Source organism: Cygnus atratus, chromosome 4 (genome assembly GCF_013377495.2).
Source record: "Cygnus atratus isolate AKBS03 ecotype Queensland, Australia chromosome 4, CAtr_DNAZoo_HiC_assembly, whole genome shotgun sequence".
NCBI classification, from domain to species: Eukaryota; Metazoa; Chordata; class Aves; order Anseriformes; family Anatidae; genus Cygnus; species Cygnus atratus.
In genome coordinates, this window is record NC_066365.1 from 45138450 (window position 1) to 45155965 (window position 17516).

Below are 17516 nucleotides of genomic sequence, written 5' to 3' on the forward strand. Positions count from 1 at the left end.
GAATTTCAGAAAACTGCCTGAATCCCTGCCACAGCAGACGAGCTGGCCTGGCTGAAGAGCATCTCAGCCAGCTAACCCACACAGCATGCTCCGAAACCTTGCCTCCCACGCCTGCCTCGCTCAAGATATTCAGGCATCCCGCAGATCAGGTCCCAAGTCTCTGATGTGCCCCAGCTCCTCCTTCCAATAACCCCGTTCACATTACCAACCCATGCGAATCCCAGCCTCCAAGTGATACCCTGATCGTTAAGATTCTGAGAAGCAAAACACGTGGAATTACACTAGCTATTAAGTTTACCGTAGCTTCAAACGAGACTGAGTTTGCGGGCTGTTTTTAATTACCGAATTTATGAAGACCGAGCAATTTATTTTGCCACGTACCTCACCAAAACCTCCAAAGTATTCCCTTATTTTCTCTTCAGGTGTGTCTGGAGATAAGCCCCCAACAAAAATCTTTTTGACGGGTTCTTTTGTTTTCATGGCTTTCGCTCTTTTAGGATCAATGACCTTCCCATTCAGCTTGTGTTCTTTCTGGTCCATGACCTGTGGAAAATTAAAACAAGACCTTATTCACAGTTCAAGCTAAATGTTTCACTGGGGTTTTGAGCAAGGCTCAGCTAATTCATACTTGAGCTTTGGTAATGCTAGCACTTCAGCTACAATATTTTTATTCCAATGATTATTTGTTCCACAAACCCAAACAGTTCTTTGATTTTGATCACTGTCCACTGACACAGACGGTTCTACTAAAGCCTTTAAGGAATAACCTGCAGCCACTTATCACCCAAGGAAATACGGACATAACATTTCCCAGAAAGCACTGCACAATCCCCTCCTCCCCTCCTCACACCTCATAAAGTAAAGAAGGGTTTTATCTATGCCTTAGACACCACCAAAGATCAACGAAGGTGACAAATTTTCAGGGTGCTACATCAGCAGCACTTTAGAAAGGCTAACGCCTAATTTTTGCTTGAACAATGCCCAAATGCGTCAAAGCCACCGACCCCACTCCAGGGGTCACCCTGCAGCTCTGGAACACGAGGACTTGGTGCACTTTTAGCATTACCACTTCCCTGGCGGTAGGCAGCAGGTGTATTATACGTGGTAGTTTTGAATTGCACAAGGCCAGTGGGTTGCAGCACGTTCCCCTGCAAGTACCCAAAGGCCTATTCTGGGAGCCGCTGCTGCTCCCGGCCACTGCGGCACGACTAAGACGGTGTGGGAAAAGAACATTTCCATAAGCAGCATCTTAAATAGGTTGCATCCCAAAATCATCTGTCACAGGTTATGTGCAAACAACTGTGTGTGCAGTCACCTGAGTGCTGCACCTTTGCGGACTACAATTTAAGGTGCCGTTTGATCACATTAATACTACCTTATCTACGCTCTCCGATTCTTTAAAGAGTACAAAGCCGAAGCCTCTCGATCGCCCAGTGATGGGGTCTAACTTCAGAGTGCAGTCTACAACTTCGCCAAATTTAGAGAAATAGTCCTTCAGGTCTTTCTTTGTAGTGTCCCAGCTAAGGCCGCCAATGAACATTTTCCTGTTGAGACAAGAAGGTTAGCCCGTTAAGACACTTCACCTAAGATCCCATGCCATCAAGCCGTACGAGCTCAGCTACCTTACGTAAGGAGTAGCAGGGCTTTATCAGTGACACCCCAGGCGTGCATAGGAGGCCCCGCACTTTTCGACACGTTGCTGAAACGATCCTGGCCAGAACAGATACAGGCTTGCAGGCATGCAACAGCTCTGCGCAGCCTTCCGCTGCAGTTGTTTACGTCACTACCCCAAGAAGCCACAAGGAGCAATGTAAAAGTGTACTGCTACCTCCTTGCAACCCCGTCGCTACTGACCCACAGGCTTAACCCACACGGGTCTCTGCGAAGCCCCCGACAGCTGTTTGTGAAGCAGACGCAGGACCGATACATGTCTAAGGCAGCAGGGGTACCCAGGAGCACTGACACACTCGCCTGGAATGCACGCATGCCAGTACGAGTACACCAAAAAACAAATAAAAAAGCGCAGTCGAGTCCGCTTCCCCAGAAAGGTGTACAAAAGCTAAGTATTGGATGCTGGAAGCTAACTTTTCCTCTCCAAAACATGATATAAACAGCTGGCATAATCCAAACCAATCCCCAGAACAACTTCCCTACAGACTGTTTACAGGAGCCGCGCTGCTGGGAAAACGGGTACAAAAGGTACCTTTAGTCATGACTTTTAATTACACAAGCACGCTGGAAGCTTGGATTCAAATCATGACCGTCTGGAAACAGCAGTGTGGCACAAAAAATTCAGGCACTGCTGCACCGCTGAAGGAAATGCTTGACGACTTGCATCAACTGAAAATCAAGCCAATGAGCGCAGGAATGCAATGCCCTAGTCATCAGGCACGAGGCTTATGCTCTCATTCCGAGAGGATTCGTTTTGAGATGATCTCTTCTAATGCTGATAAAGAAGATTTTATGACAGGCTCAGAACTGAAAGGTATGATCCACTGAGATGTGTAAAAACGTGTTCTCCAAAGCTCTGCCAATTTATTTCACAATGATACGCACCGTTTTCAGACAACCTGCGCAAGCACCCAAGCGCGCTTCCATCTCCTGCGTGTGCCGCACACACACAGGCATCCCTGCTCCGATCGCGCTGCACTTCCACAGGTCCAGCCCTCTCAAACCCAAGCTGTTCATCTGAACTCACCCCAAGCCTCGTTGAACTGGCTGTGCTCTTACAAAATAAACAGGAAGGGTTCAGCTTCTGACAAATGTCTCGAACCTCCAGACGCAGCAGGGTTCAGAAGCTTCATCTGTTTCCACATAAAGTTTTTCCATCTACCAACAGGAGCACCAATCCCCCGTACCTTTATTCACCTCTCCCATTAGTTCCAGCTCTCTTTTCTCCAAAAAGCACTGGATGCCCTGCCTTGGTGACCTCTTACTGTTTTCGGGAGTGACATGAACAAACAGACCATGCTAGTAAAACGGTAGCCTCCGACCAGCAGGGTTCAGTCATCCAAAGAAAGCCTGGTATCATTATCAGTCATCCTGTTTGTTGTTGTGTGCTTTTTCTAAGCAGCAAAACACAACACACGCCGAGGATGCAGCATCGTATTTCTGACACATGGGAGATACTGACACTGGAGCAGTTCCTGCAGAACGTACACGGGCTACGTGCCATACAAAACATCCCTTTTACAGCTGTCAGCAGAACAATTAACACAAACTACAAAACCCTGCTTTCTATCACTACATTTACGACCCAAACCAGGAGTTTGAAATTCATGCCCTTCTGAAGGATTTCCCCAGCACCGTGCAAAAACTGAATATGTGACTGCAGTCACGGAGCAGCAAAACCTAATTGCTCCAGCTTTCCACTACAGCAAAAGTCTTTCAGCTCCACTGCAAAACTGAGGCCAAAGCAAGGCTACGACACCAACAGGACCACAAATGACAATTAAGAGCCGTGCCACCGTACTGTCAAAAGCTAGTGAAACATGCGTCCTTTCCAAACCACGGCTTGGCTGGTTGAAGTCACATCAGTGCACGTTTTTCCAAAATAGGTCACCAGAAGGGCACTGGCCAAGCTTTCAAGCTTCAGACGTAGCTAAACTGAGCATACACAGAAGCGGTGGCTGACTGTGGCCTTTCTCCAGCTGCCTGATCAGGATGTTTCCCAGCAGTTGCCAACTTAGGGATATCTGAAGTACAAAGATCGTACCTGGGAAAAATTGAGGGTGCACTCTGTTGCTGAAAATCCTGTCTCTAATTCCTAATGTAAAGGAACCACTATCATACCTCCATCCAGCAACTACTGAGGGCACACTCTCTTCCCTCTGCCTCCAAGAGCTGTCAAAAACAGTTTCCCATACAGCATTACCAACAACAAGTGGCAGGTCAAAAACTACTCTTTCACGGGCTGAAAGACTGAACTCAACTGCAAGCCGCCGTACACTACAGTGTACTCAGTGCCCCGCATCACCACACCACGCAGTGACAACTCCTTAGAGGCTGTGCTGACTCAAAAAAAAAGGTACGTCCTCATGCAACCCTTCGATAGGTAAAGGCAGAACAAATACGAAAATGGTGACAGAACGTAAAGTGAGGTACTTAAGGTAGGAAGTAGTGAGGATAACATCTAGGCTCCCATGAGCAGTGGGAAAGCACTCAAAACACGTTCCTGTTGCGTCTCCGCGCTGTCAGCAACACCCTGGTTTATTACAAAAGGGAAGGCTTCTCTGCAAGTCCTGACAGGACACACACAGCTACTGCTCCTTTATTCAGGTTTTTTTTATTTTCTGCCTTGAAAAAACACACTTGCTGCCTGAGTTTCACAGCAGCATGACAGGCACCAGCACGGAGCGGCAGCCCGTCCTGGAACTGGATCTATTCTACATGAACTTCAACTGCTGTAGGAAGGCTGCTCTCTGCCCCTGCCAAGAGCCAGACTTTGGGGAGATGAAAAACCGCATTCGTTCTGCGCTTAACCTCGTCACCTACGGCACAGTCCTGCGCAGGGAGTTTCGTGAGCTCTCTGACAAGAGCCAACCTCGTGGCGTGAGCCAGAAGAGCAATACGCGTTACGGCCCGCCAAGCCCACGGTCCCTTCCCCTCTCTTTAGGGCTGCCGGAGGAGAAATGGCAGAGGGTGGCACGAAGCCTGGCGACGCTGCTCCGGCAATCGTTTCTCCGTCACAGAGCACCGCGGCAGAGCTCGTTCCAGCAGCGCCGCGCCTCAACTTTCCGCAGCAGCAGCAGCATCCTCCGAGGGAACGAGGAAATAAACAAACCCCCCAACTTGGCCGGGGCCGAAGCTCCCCGGCTCGGAGCGGGCCGCCCCGGGGGAGCCACGACCGCGGGGCGCCGCCGCTCACCCCTCGTCCTCCTCGTTCTTGCTGGCGTCGATCTTGGCTCCCTCCGACTCGCCCCCTCCGCCGCCGCCGCCGCCAGCCCCGTCGGCGCCCCCCGCGCCGGCCCCCGGCAGCCCCTCAGGCTGTTCCGGCTGCTCCGCCGGGCCGCCCCCGCCGCCGGCCGCGTCCACGGCGAACTGCTGCTCCGACATGGCGCCGCCGCCGCCCCCGGCTCCGCTTCCCCGCCGCGGCGCCGGCCCCGCTGGCGGCCCCGGCCCGAGCCCTCCGCCCGCTCGTCTTAATGGCGCCGACGCCGAGCCAGCCTAAAATGGCGGGCGGAAGGGGCGCCGCGCCGCCCCACGTGACGCCATGGCGGCGGCAGGGCCCGGCCCGCCTCAGGGAGCTCCCAGGGAGCGGGAGGAAGGCCCGCGCTGCTCCCTCGGAAACCGTGAGGGGAATTAAGAGCGAAGGAAGCTTAGAAAAGCGTTTACACTATGGGTGGAAGGCGGAGGCAGCGGTGGAAACTGGTTTCTAAACGCAAGAGGTCCCTGCGTGGACAGGGAAGCAGCACCTTCATCCATCAGTCTACTTCCTCCAGTCACAAATAGGAGAAGTGTAAAATTGGTTCTGATCTGCAACAATTGGAGCTTCAACTCTTGCCACCTATTTAAGATAAAGCCTCTCCTCCTGTACAGCCTCCTCCACTGCCACAATAGCCCAGAAGCAGACTCCTTCTTTAAAAGATGTGAGATCAGCACTGCTAGGGACCTAGTCCCCTCCTCTAAATAATGCTAATTAAGTCTACAACCCTTGCATTTAAGACATACTCAAAATAGGGGCTGCAGTGCACCTGTATTCACACCCACCTTTGTCTTAAGCCACATCTGCTGTCCAGCACTGCTCTTGCCCTTTTACACAAAGAAGAAAATCAGGTTATACATAACTACATGCACCTCACTCCGCAGCCAGTCTCAAGACTACATTCACTTCGGGAAGCATTTATTAAGAGAATCCTTTAACATGAAATTATACAAATAAAAGTTTGTATAAACACACGTCCACGTTGTGTCATAACATGAATGGCAAAAAGAAAGTAAAAACCATAAAAGAAAACTAGCCGGCCGCTATATACAGTTGGACACAGTTGTGTCATACACTAAAAGTCTTTACAAAATAGTCATTTCCTCTCACGAAGACCACCCTCCGCTCGCACACAATGCTCTGCAAGATGGCTTTGCTGCAGCATCTCCACCTAAAAAACCAAGACAAAATGCATGTCAGAACTCCGCAAGGTACTACAAGAATCGTTAAAAGGTCCATTTTCATGAACTGCTTTAAGTCTTCTATATATTCCTTTCGTCACTGTTAAAGATCATATGCATATTTCCTAAGGTAACACAAGGTTTTGTTACCCATCAAAAATTTGTCTTCCCAAATCTAGCCACTTGGCCCATTCGGGAAGCTGTTCCAGAACTATACATATCCCAATTTTATGGTTAATCAGGCTCTGAACCAGATTTTCCACTGGAAACACCGCCAAGAAGGGGTTTCCCAATCATGTGCTTATCCGCCTCAGCAACAGCTGCGCAAAGGCAAATCAGATCTCATTTTACTTCCAACAGTCCACGTGCATATGATCTTTAATGTCTTTCCAGATTTAAAAGTTCGTTTTGGTTTGCAGATTTCACTATTAGCTATAAAAAGAAAAAAGCAAGCATTAAATCTTAAACAATGCACACTTAAAATGAGGTTCCACAATTGAAATACAACACTAAACAGAAGACCAAATGATTAAGCTGTAAAGGCATTTATGTACTTTAACTCCTGTAAAAAACCATTTAAGTTAAGACACTTAAATCTCCAAAAAGATTAAAAAAGAAGCCAAAGTCTGAAGTTTTCCACTTTAATCTTTACGCTGGTACATGAAGTTGGAAGAGACCATACCACAGGACAGCGTTTTCTGGTGTATGCCTTGCGCTCTGCCTGCAACGTGCGACCCCAGAGATAGACGTGGTCAGGGTGACACACGGCCTGCAATGAAGTTCCCGCTGGCGGGTACAAACAAGGTATAATGTCAGAGTTAGAAGACAACATTCTTGTTTTCCTTAAGTTGTACCCATTTCAGTACTTTACCTGTTAATACTTCTAATAAGTTTAATTATTCCTCTAGACCACCTGGTACACAACACAAAACAGAAAAACTCTTATGTTTTTCTGAAGTACTAAAGAAGATAAAGTCACATTTTTACAAAGTTAAAGATCTATAGACACGGTAGGCAAAGCTGGTTTTAAAAAAAAAAGTATTTTAAGTTAACAAAAAAGTTTAATTAAAGAAAAAGTCACGCTACACAAGATTTTACTCTTCATTTGTCTATTGATCTTTAAATTAGATTAGGCATACTTAGAGTGGACCTCGCACTCATGTACACACCTGTTTCCTCAAGGACTAGGTACTGCTTTAGTATGGCTGGTAGTTGTTTTGGTGATTGCCGCCACCACGGGATGCTTTTCCATACGTGCTTTGTTGACCTGTACATGAAAACAAGGGGGGAAATGCCATGAAAATTAACATCCTACTCAGTCATCTCTAGTCCTCTCGTACAGGCCACCACCCCAGAAAGGTCTACTCTTTTTCAAACCATGCTGCCTTCAGAGCAAGAGCTGTTGCAGAACAGCATTTGAGAGGCCCCCATTTCAAGATCCATGCAACTGTTATCTTGAAGGAGATTTAAACTATTTACCACTGTAATCTGTGTATCCCGGCCCATATCCATAATTGGGATAGTTGTACCCAGAGTAGTCATATCCTCCATAGCCACTGTAGCTTTGATCACTGTAAGCACTATTGTAGTTTCCATATCCTTGATCGTAATAGTTATTAAATCCTTGATTCCAGTTTTGTCCCTGACCTGAAAACAAATGTACAAGTTGTTAAGTTGGCTAACTTCTCACTCCTCTCATAGGGCACTTCTACTTGCAATTTTTCAGTGCCACAACTACTACTTCCAAGAACCCTCTTGCCTACCAACACAGAAAAAATTTCCTAAAAAAACTGATTGCTTTCAGTTGGCTACCAGAGATGTGTTTTAAGACACAATCACCCACGAAAACATTAGGAGAAAGAGCACGCAAGTCCTGCTCATAAACAATTCAGCAGAAAAAGAAAACAAAATGAAGCCAAGGCATGTACAACAGCAGCGCCTACCATAATCCTTCTCTTTTTAGGTCATCAATTAAATGAACGAAGTTATAATACACGAGAGACTTTACTGCATTACTTAGGGCTGCTTGACTTTTGAAACCTGACATGCAACAACCTGTAACAATTGCTGGCTTGTCTCCTCTTTGGAAGGGGTAGCAAAGTGACTGCCCCTTTAACCAGCATGATTTTTCACCCAGGAGGAGACCAACAGTGCATCTCTTCACACAAGAGGACAACTGCACTTTGCATTGAGCTAGGCTGTGGAAAGTAGGTCTACTAAAAAGTCTCCTACATCTCACTTGCCCTTCGACTGCTTCAATGCAAGCCAAGATTCTTTAGCTTCCAAAAGCTATTACAACCACCAAAATTGAATCTACCACATTTACTAAGAGGTTTCTTTTTAAACACAAGTTCTGCATGCAACCCAAAAACTGTACATAGCTGCAAACACCTTGATCTTCAATACATGTACAAGAATTCCAATATCCAAACTACTCACCCCGTCCACGCCCCCTTCCACCACCTCGTCCACCAGAAGCATTGCTTTTTCCTCCTTTCTGTTGCTGCTGCTGTTGCCTGTACACCTCTTTGGGCTGTGCTACTTTGATCTCACACTGTTAAGACAGAAATCCTCATGCTCAGAAAGGATATCAAGACCCTTCTGTCAGCTGCTTTCAGGGAAGCCAACAGAATGCCTATTTCACAAGCTTGCAAAGAGAGCATCCCTACCTTGCCTGAACCAATTTGATGGTATCTGCTTTCTAGTAGCTTCTTGACGGGCTCTTCATCCGTGTACGTAATAAAGCAGAAACCCCTCCTTTCGTTCGTCTTGGTGTCCATGGGAAGCTCAATGTTTTCAATCTGAAATTACAAGTACATGTCAATTACACGTCATCTGCAACCAACTTTTTGTGCTACCAGAGCCATTCAGCAGTCCAACACCCATGCTAAAAAGAGCTTTCAAAGGTTATCTCACTAGTTTTAGCGGTAATAACTAGTTGCACTTATAATGGTGGGATTACCTGACCACGATCAAGACCACCTACTACAGACATTCAGCTGCAGGGTCATAAGGTTGCACCAGGGGAACTAATACAGCTACAGCTATCACAGCTATTGACAGCTGCAGTTAGCCTACCACGCCAGTCGGAGCTATTGATGAGCACAGACTTTTCACAACCACAGAGAGGGATGCCTTCTCCTTTTAAGGAGAGACCCTGCTCACTCGCCAAAATTCTTCTGTCGTAAGACAGGGACAACGCTCACTTGAAAGCTTTTTATTAGCACACTGCTACACCATACCTCGCCAAAAGCACCGAAGTACTCCTTTATCTGTTCTTCCGACGTATCCGGGCTCAGCCCACCAACAAACACCTTTTTCGGTGGCTCCTTCCCCTTGAGGGCTTTTGCTCTCTTGGGGTCTATTAGCTTCCCGTCCAGTTTGTGCTCCTTCAGTTCCAGGACCTAAGGGAAGAAGGCTCTCAGGAGGGGGCGGCGGCCGGGCCCCGACCCGCCGGGCGGCGCCGTGCCCACCCCACGCACCTTCTCCACGCTGGCCGCGTCCTTGAAGAGCACGAACCCGAAGCCGCGGGAGCGCCCGGTCACCGGGTCCGTCTTGATGGTGCAGTCCACGACCTCGCCGAAGCGGGACAGGTACTCGGTCAGGTCCTTCTTGCTGGTGTCCCAGCTCAGGCCGCCGATGAACATCTTCCTGCGGGGCCACAGGGGGGCGGGGTTACCGGAGCATCCCGCGCCTCCATTGGCTGCCGGGGACGTCGCCCCGCCTGAGCGACACCCGCCGCCCCGCCCCGCACTGCCTCACCCGCGCCGGGAACAAGGGCGGGCACGCGGAGCGGGAGGCCCCGCCCCCTCCCACCCACGCCCCGCCCCCGCCCCGGCAGGCCACGCCCCCTCCCACAACACCGCCCCCCCCCCGCGTGAGGCGGGATGGGGGAGGGCCGGGGGGGGGGGGGGGGAGCGCTGTGCGAGGCGGCCTCCGCCCCCCCGCCCGTACCCGTCGTCCTGCTGGTTCTTGCTGGCGTTGATCTTGGAGCCCTCGGCGAACTCCTCCGGGCCGCCGCTCATCTCGGTGGCGTCCTCCATGGCGGGGGCTGCTGCGAGGGGGAGGCTCGGCGGAGACCCGCTCGGCGCAGAAAATGGCGGCGGAAGAGAGCCGGGCGCCGCCCGCCCCGCCCTTATATAGCCGCGGCGGCAGCCAATCAGCGCCGCCCGCCGCGCGCCGCCGCACAGCGCCCCCCGGCGGCGCCCGCCCGCATCGCACCCCCCGCGCTCCACCCCCCCCCCTCCCTCCCCGCCGCCTCCCGCCGCCATGGGCGTGCTGCCGGTGCCGGCCGGGGTGCGCGCCATCCTGCTGGACGTGGAGGGCACCACCACCCCCATCGCCTTCGTGCAGGTGGCGGCGGGCCGGGGGGGGCCGGGCTGGGGGCCGGGGGGGCGGGGGGCTGGCGGGGGGCTGGGGGCTGGCGGGGGTTCGGGGCGGGGTTGGGGGTTCGGGGGGGGTTGGGGGTTTTAAGGGATTTGGGTGGGTTTTAGCGATTTGGGGAGGTTCGGGTGGTCTGGGGGGTTTGGGGGTTTTAAGTGGTTTGGGTGGGTTTTGGCGATGTGGGGGGGTTTGGGGGGTTTTAAGTGATTCTGGTGGGTTTTAGCGATTTGGGGAGGTTCGGGTGATCCGGGGGGTTTTGGGGGTTTTAAGGGATTTGGGTGGGTTTTAGCGATTTGGGGAGGTTCGGGTGGTCGGGGGGGTTTTGGGGGTTTTAAGGGATTTTGGTGGGTTTTAGCGATTTGGGGAGGTTCGGGTGATCCGGGGGGTTTTGGGGGTTTTAAGGGATTTGGGTGGGTTTTAGCGATTTGGGGAGGTTTGGGTGGTCTGGGGGGTTTGGGGGTTTTAAGTGGTTTTGGTGGGTTTTAGCGATGTGGGGGGGTTTGGGTGGTTTTGGGTGTTTTAAGTGATTTTGGTGGGTTTTAGCGATTTGGGGAGGTTCGGGTGGTCTGGGGGGTTTTGGGGGTTTTAAGGGATTTGGGTGGGTTTTAGCGATTTGGGGAGGTTTGGGTGGTCTGGGGGGTTTTGGGGGTTTTAAGTGGTTTTGGTGGGTTTTAGCGATGTGGGTGGGTTTGGGTGGTTTTGGGTGTTTTAAGTGATTTTGGTGGATTTTAGCGATTTGGGGAGGTGTGGGCGATCCGGGGGGGTTGGGGGGTTTTAAGTGATTTTGGCGGTTTTTAGCAGTTTGAGGGGGGTTTGGTTGATTGGGGGGGGTTGGTGATATGGGTGCTTTTTGATAATTTGGAGCGGTTTAGCGGTTGTGGGTTTTAGCGGTTTGGGTGGGTTTTGGTGATTTGGGGGAGGTCTTAAATGATTTTGGTGGGTTTTAGCAGTTTGGGGGGTGATTTGGGGGATTTTTGGTGAGGTGGGTGCTTTTTGGTAGTCTGGGGGGTTTTAGCGGTTGTGGATTTTAGCGGTTTGGGTAGATTTTGGTGCTCTGGGTGGTTTGGGGGGGGGTTTAAGTGATTTTGGTGGGTTTTAGTGGTTTGGGTGGGATTTGGGGGTTTTGAGTCGTTTTGGAGGATTTTAGCAATTTGGGTGGGTTTGGGTGATTTGGGGGGTTTTTAGCGATGTGAGCGCTTTATAGTGATTTGGGGCGTTTTAGTGGTTGTGGTGGGTTTTCGCAGTTTGGAGGGGTTTGGGCGATCTGGGTGGTTTTGGAGGCTTTTAGCGATTTCGGTGCTCACTAGCGATTTGGGGGGTTGTTAGCGACGTGGGTGGTGATAGGCGATGTGGGTGCTTTCTGGCTGTCCGGGCGTATTTTCGGAGACTTGGCTGTTTTTTGGCTCCCGCCGTACCGGGTTTACCGCCCCAGTGCTGCGGGGCGGCGCCGTGCTCGGCCCTGGTCGCAGCCCCGCAGGGCGGCGGGGGGCTGAGGGCGCGGGTTGCCGTGTGCCTGCAGGAGACCTTGTTCCCCTACGTCAGAGACAACCTGAGGGACTACCTGCGCGCCCACTGGGAGGAGGAGGAGTGCCAGCGGGACGTCGGCCTCCTGAGGAAGCAGGTGGGGCCGCCGCACCGCCTCACGCCTCGCCGTGCCCTCGGCGCGCGTGGCCCCGAGGCCTCGGGTGCCCCCCAAAACAAACCCGTCCCCCCTCTTTGTCCCCCCGCAGGCCCAGGAGGACGCCGGCCTGGACGGAGCCGTGCCGATCCCCTTGGAGAGCGGAAGCGGGGACGAGGAGCTGGAGCGGGTGATCCAGGCTGTGGTGGACAACGTGCTCTGGCAGATGGCTCTGGACAGAAAGACCACGGCGCTCAAACAGCTGCAGGGACACATGTGGCGGGCAGCCTACACCACGGGGCACGTGAAAGGAGAGTGAGTAACCCCAGAGCGAAAGCTTTGCGGGCGCAGGGTGCCCCGCTCCCGGGTGCCTATGAGCAGCGTTGCTGTGCCAAGGTCCTGCTACCTGCCCCGGCTATGGACCTAAGCGGGATTAGGGCCCTGTGGCAAGTGCTTTTGCTTCCAGTCGTGGCTTGAGCCAGGCCACCGCTGTCGTGGAACCGGCTGCAGGCGTTTCATTTCCAAACCCGGTCAGGCACTGAAACACAACCCTGTTGGGCTTAATCTGAGCCGTGAGTTGCAGTTATGTTTTGGAACAAGCCCAGAACGAGCCGGGATGGCAGGAGTAGCAACCTCGGCTGCCTGTGGGTGAGGTCCTTCCAGCTGTTTCCTTCCTGCTTTGTCTCTTACCTGGGCATTTTCTGCCTTTCCACGTCTTACTGCCTTCAGGCTCTTCTTTATGGTTCAGCCACAACACAAGGGTGCAGAAGTAGGTACCACTGCAGTTAAGGCCAATCTCCTTGTTTATGCCCAGAGATGCTTGGTTAAAACTATGCATTTCAAATTCCTAAGGAAGCAAGATAAACCCTTATGTTCATGAAGTGTTTTCTCAAAGCGAGAATGAGGAAGAATAGCTCAACCAAAAATGTAAACATCCACCAGAGAAAGTAACACAAAACAGAAAAGCGAGTCAAGAGGGACAGCCATCCTGGGGTTTGTTTTATAAACAGGGAGAATTATCTCAAAGTGGCCCAAAATCTGTGGGTTTAGCTTTGCTGCCTGGCAGCATCCAAGGGGTGAGGTTTGCAGGTGCTGTACAGCAGCCTCAAAATATTTTCATCTGGTACCAGACACACAATAATAAGTAACCATAAAAAAAGTGAACAAGTTGGTTTTTTTTATTTTATTTCTTTAATAGATAACACAGCAAGGCAGTGACCATATGGTTGAGAAATTGGAGAGGAAGGGGCCAGCTGGTTGCCACAAGCCTGCACAGCTCTCCATCCCACACCTCCTTGTGCATCTGTTGGGAGTCCCAACTCCTCAGGCTTTCGGGCGCTCAGGTCTCCTTTTCAGGACAGCGCCTTTGGGCCTTGGCTCAGGAGGCCACGCAGAGCTGTGCAGTGCTGCTGTTTGGGCTTGGATTAAAGCTAGGTTCCTGGAGGATCACTCCTCCTCCGGCGTCTCTCTCCATCCATCTGCCACATCCAACTCAGAGCCCTTTAAAACGAAGTCCCTTTGGAAATGGTGCCTGGCTCAAGGTGTGTCCCCAGGTGCCTCTGGCTTTGTCCTCACCTCCCGCCCCGTTCTGCTTCAGAGTCTTCGAGGACGTGGTGCCAGCCATCCGGAAGTGGAGGGAAGCCGGCATGAAGGTCTACATCTACTCCTCAGGCAGCGTCGAAGCCCAGAAGCTTCTGTTCGGATACTCTACAGAAGGTGATATCCTAGAGGTAGATAACCTTATCGTCTTCCCTGCAGCTTCTCTGCCTGCAGAGCAGTCCCCTCCCAGGACCGCTCTTGCTGTAACGCTTTGTCAGATGAGTTTCAGATGGAAAAAATCTGAAACCTGTGCCATACAAATCCCCTCTGCCTGGGACAGTCCCTGCTGTGGCAAGTCCTGCAGAAAAAAAGCAGGCTGAGCTGTGAGGCTGAACCTGCCGTCACTACAGCAGGAAGGGAAGGAATCACCGCTCAGCAGCAAGATTTAGCTCTGCTCTTCGCACAGTGTCCAGCAACTGCCTTTGTTTTCCTCTTGTCTTTCAGCTCTTCGATGGCCACTTTGATACCAAAATAGGCCCCAAGGTAGAAAGCGAGAGCTACAGGAGGATCGCCGCGAGTATAGGATGCGCCACTAACAACATCCTCTTCCTGACCGACGTCCCTCGAGGTAGGTGGCCTGCCAGCCCCTCTGGCTCTCACGGGAGGGAGGCGCTGGCTGGACACGCGCTGCCAACTTGTCATGAGCACCCCAGAAACGCTGCAGACCACCTCACCTCTGGGGCGTCCGGCTGGCCACTGCCATGCTCCTTCCTTAAGCATTTGGGCTCTCAAACAGCAGCAGGATAGCAGGGTGCGACACCGTGCAATGAGAGAAAATAGGTCAGGTAGAAAACCTGCCCTTGCCCCAGGAAGCAAGGAGAGCCTGTTAAAGCGGAGCATTTGCTGAAGCTGTTGGCGTGCCCCATTTACAAATGGGGTCAGTAGTTTTCTTGGCCCTGCTTGGCTTCCCCTGGGAACAGACAGCGTCTGCTCTCCTGCCACGTGGCGTGCCCAGTGCTTGGTGCTGTCTGCCACTCACGTCGCGCACAGCAGCAGGAAAATGTAGATCCTGGCTCCATCCCCTCGCCTTACGCCACAGCTGTAGTCGCCCACAGGAGGTCAGCCAGGAGCCGCTCGGTCTCCAGAGCCCTGCAGTGCCACGTGCAAACGCTGCTCTGTCAGTCACAGCCTTCAAGAATACTTTTTTAGAGGCTCTTCATGCCTTAAAGACCCTCATGTGGAGAAGGCACTGAGCACATCTCCACGCTCCCACTCTCTGTTTCAGAAGCGAACGCAGCCGAGGAAGCGGACACTCACGTGGCTGTGGTGATCAGACCTGGCAACGCAGGACTGACGGACGATGAGAAATCCTATTACAGCCTCATCTCATCTTTCACTGAACTTTTCCTGCCTTCCTCCACTTAGGGAAAGCCGTGCGTGCAGAAAAGGCTGTGCTCCAGCTGAATTGTCCTCGTGTAACTTTAGGTGATACTGTCCTTAATCAGAATTTACTATCAAACCCACATCATGTATTGGACCCACGACTAGTGCAGGTATGGATGGAAAGTACGGTGTGGGGTTCCTTGTGCAGGACGTTTTGGCTGCCACAGAGAAAGCCAGCCCTTGGCGCAGGCAAGCTCTTTAGACCAGGAGTGACTTAAATCTTGGCTACACCCACAGCAGGTCCTAGGTACAAAACAGCACGCCTTGTGTCTGGGTGCTGCTAAAACAGCCAGCCTAGAGACCGAAGCAGAGCGAATAATAAAAATTACATTCCTTAAAAACTAAATTCTAGACCCACCTCATGCTGCTGCCGGGTGGTGCTGGGCTACAGGATCCCACCAGCTGAGCCCTGACATCAGCTTGGCTGCGTTTCTGAAGCATCTCCCTTAATGCTAACTGGTGAGCTCCTCCTCAGTAGCGGCACCACTCAGCATAGCATGGGTCAGCTCTGAGCAGACCTTGGCAAACAACTGCTGTTGAGGGCCATATCCTGCTGTATTTGAAGAGAATCAAACCCCAGATCTTTTCACCCACCCTACCTAAATCGTGCCAATTTATAGCAGTGGTCATGGAGCTTTTCCTCACGTAGCCAATAAAGACACATCTTTGCTTTCATTGTGTTTACTATTCCAGTATTTAGCCTTGCTATCTATCATCAGTGAGCCCAGCACCTAAAGGCAATTGTTTGTTTTTAGTTGTCTGTGTTTTTTTTTAAACACTTTGGGATTTTTCCTGCTTTCGCCGTCCCTGGTCCATTTTGTGGTGGCGGACAAGCCTGTCCTGCAGAGGAAGCAGCATTACCTCCCTGCCCAGCTCGTGATTTCAGCAGGGACTTGGAGAGAGCCACAGTGAGGTTAAACCATGCCAGGGCAGAGGCAGTCTGACACCTTGCTGCTGGCACCTGGCGCACGGGCATCGCTTGCTGCTTACTCGTGTCTGTGCGGCTGCGCTGGAGATTGCCCTCATGGCGCTGGCAACCAAATGGCCAGAGCAGACCAGCAGGCATGTGCGTGCCGCCTCCCCGAGCCCTGCTGCGCATCCACAGCTGGCCCTGCTGAGGCTGCGGCGGGGAGAATGAGCAAGAGAAAAGCGCTGGGGGAGGGAACCACCTCATCCCAGCGCTGCCCTTCTGAAACTCTCGGTGGCAGCTGTGAGGCAGCTAGTCCGACTGCCTCGCTGGGCTGCGTGATCTTCCTCTTAGAAAGAGCCTGCTAACTAGCACCGTTACAATCAGTGTGCCCGCATGGCTGAGTAGTCCCTGGCTTTGTATAGTGTTAATTTGCATCATGACGGTGTAAACGCCTTCTGTTTTGCCTTTGCCCTCATAAAGCTATGCATGGGATAGGGGACAAAAATAAAACTCTCTTTCTCCATAAAAGCACTTTATTGAGTGGTCATGTTTCAGTGTATATCGGTTGTCATTTAGTTGTACTGAAATGTGCTTTTAGAAATACTGTAAGAAATGTACAGAGTTATCACCAAAAACCTGAAGTTCAGTTTGGATTGCATATAGGAAAAGGAAAAACAAATCACAAACATCATCTCATGTTTTCTTTGTTAAAATTATTACAAAATATAAAATGATAAACTGAAAGTAGTAATTGATTTAGGAAAAAAAAACCTACAGTGGACTATTTACAGTAAAACACACTTAAAGCACTGCTCTGTGCTCCCTCTGCATCCAGTGTGTCAGGGGACGACACGCAGCCTCAGCACCTCCCTCCCTGAATGTGGCTTTTGGCCCAAGAAGGATCAAGGAGGGGGCTGGCTGAACTCTCCCTTTATGCTGGTTTAGACAGAAGTTTTTCTTGACCATTTCTCCTTGCCGGATTGGCCCCCGACCTTTGCAGAGCACTGTACGCCCTCGTGCCCTTTCCGTTTCTGTCAGAAATGCCATGGTACGGTAAGAGTTCCCCTTCAAACGCTTCCTGCCACCATTTTCATTTCTGCTTCTTTTCCTGCAGGGGCAGTGAGATGCCCCGTGTCAGCTCAGACAGGAGAGCCTGAGGAAAATGGAAAATGTCTCCCATCCATCCCCTGCCTGGCCAATCCAGCAGCCTTCCCAGGCTCAGGGGTTTTCAGATACAGGCTTTGGGCTCCTGCTTTCTCTTTGCCCACAGACCATCTTGGCTGTAGGAAGTTTCTTCTTGTTATATTCCCATCAGCCTTTGAATTCAAGCTCCACCTGGAGGGCACAGCAAAGCTACTCTTGCTTTTGGTGACTCAGCTCTGAGAAAAGGTCCAGTTAATTCCATGTCCCCAAGGAGGGAGAAGCTCGCGTAGTTGTGCGGGTTCCATCCAGCACCTGCCATCCCCAGGCCGAGGCCCCCAGCCTCCAGGGCAGCACTGCCCCCAAGTACCTTGCAAG

General features: G+C 51.5%; 3 protein-coding genes across 10 annotated transcripts in view; 1 reads left to right on the top strand and 2 right to left on the bottom strand.

Annotated features, from left to right (window-relative positions):
* Positions 1 to 5185, bottom strand: part of HNRNPD (heterogeneous nuclear ribonucleoprotein D) — a 9971-nt gene extending 4786 nt beyond the window's left edge. Inside the window, exons 1-3 of one of the 7 annotated variants that reach the window (XR_004778754.2) lie at positions 4868 to 5185; positions 1376 to 1544; positions 382 to 543 (exon numbers count right to left, since the gene is read on the bottom strand). Coding sequence is in view for 5 of the 7 variants with exons in the window: in XM_035547410.2 (XP_035403303.1) it covers positions 382 to 543; positions 1376 to 1544; positions 4868 to 5055 (519 nt within the window). In the remaining 2 variants the exon portion in view is untranslated. Of the gene's footprint in view, positions 1 to 381; positions 544 to 1375; positions 1545 to 1622; positions 1767 to 1828; positions 1964 to 4867 lie in introns of those variants that run through there. The other 6 variants (XR_007708180.1, XM_035547410.2, XM_035547429.2 and 3 more) reach the window with 6 other exon arrangements.
* Positions 5186 to 5825: 640 nt separating this feature from the next.
* HNRNPDL (heterogeneous nuclear ribonucleoprotein D like) lies at positions 5826 to 10199 on the bottom strand. Of its 2 annotated transcripts, XR_004778763.2 has the most exons (9): positions 10060 to 10199; positions 9588 to 9756; positions 9348 to 9509; positions 8775 to 8906; positions 8545 to 8659; positions 7585 to 7752; positions 7275 to 7372; positions 6788 to 6891; positions 5826 to 6095 (listed from the first exon to the last, which is right to left on the bottom strand). XR_004778763.2 is itself a non-coding variant. In XM_035547469.2 (8 exons), the coding sequence occupies exons 1-7, from the start codon at positions 10146 to 10148 to the stop codon at positions 7302 to 7304; spliced, it is 906 nt and encodes a 301-aa protein (XP_035403362.1). In that variant the 5' UTR covers positions 10149 to 10199; the 3' UTR covers positions 5826 to 6095; positions 7275 to 7301. The 2 variants fall into 2 exon arrangements, 1 of the variants encoding a protein (XP_035403362.1); XM_035547469.2 differs by lacking the exon at positions 6788 to 6891.
* A 31-nt stretch (positions 10200 to 10230) lies between these two features.
* Positions 10231 to 16526, top strand: ENOPH1 (enolase-phosphatase 1). The gene is made up of 6 exons (XM_035547520.2): positions 10231 to 10458; positions 12008 to 12109; positions 12219 to 12421; positions 13704 to 13836; positions 14150 to 14273; positions 14931 to 16526. Exons 1-6 carry the CDS (start codon positions 10375 to 10377, stop codon positions 15068 to 15070), a joined length of 786 nt encoding a protein of 261 aa, XP_035403413.1. The 5' UTR covers positions 10231 to 10374; the 3' UTR covers positions 15071 to 16526.
* Positions 16527 to 17516: the final 990 nt, after the last annotated feature.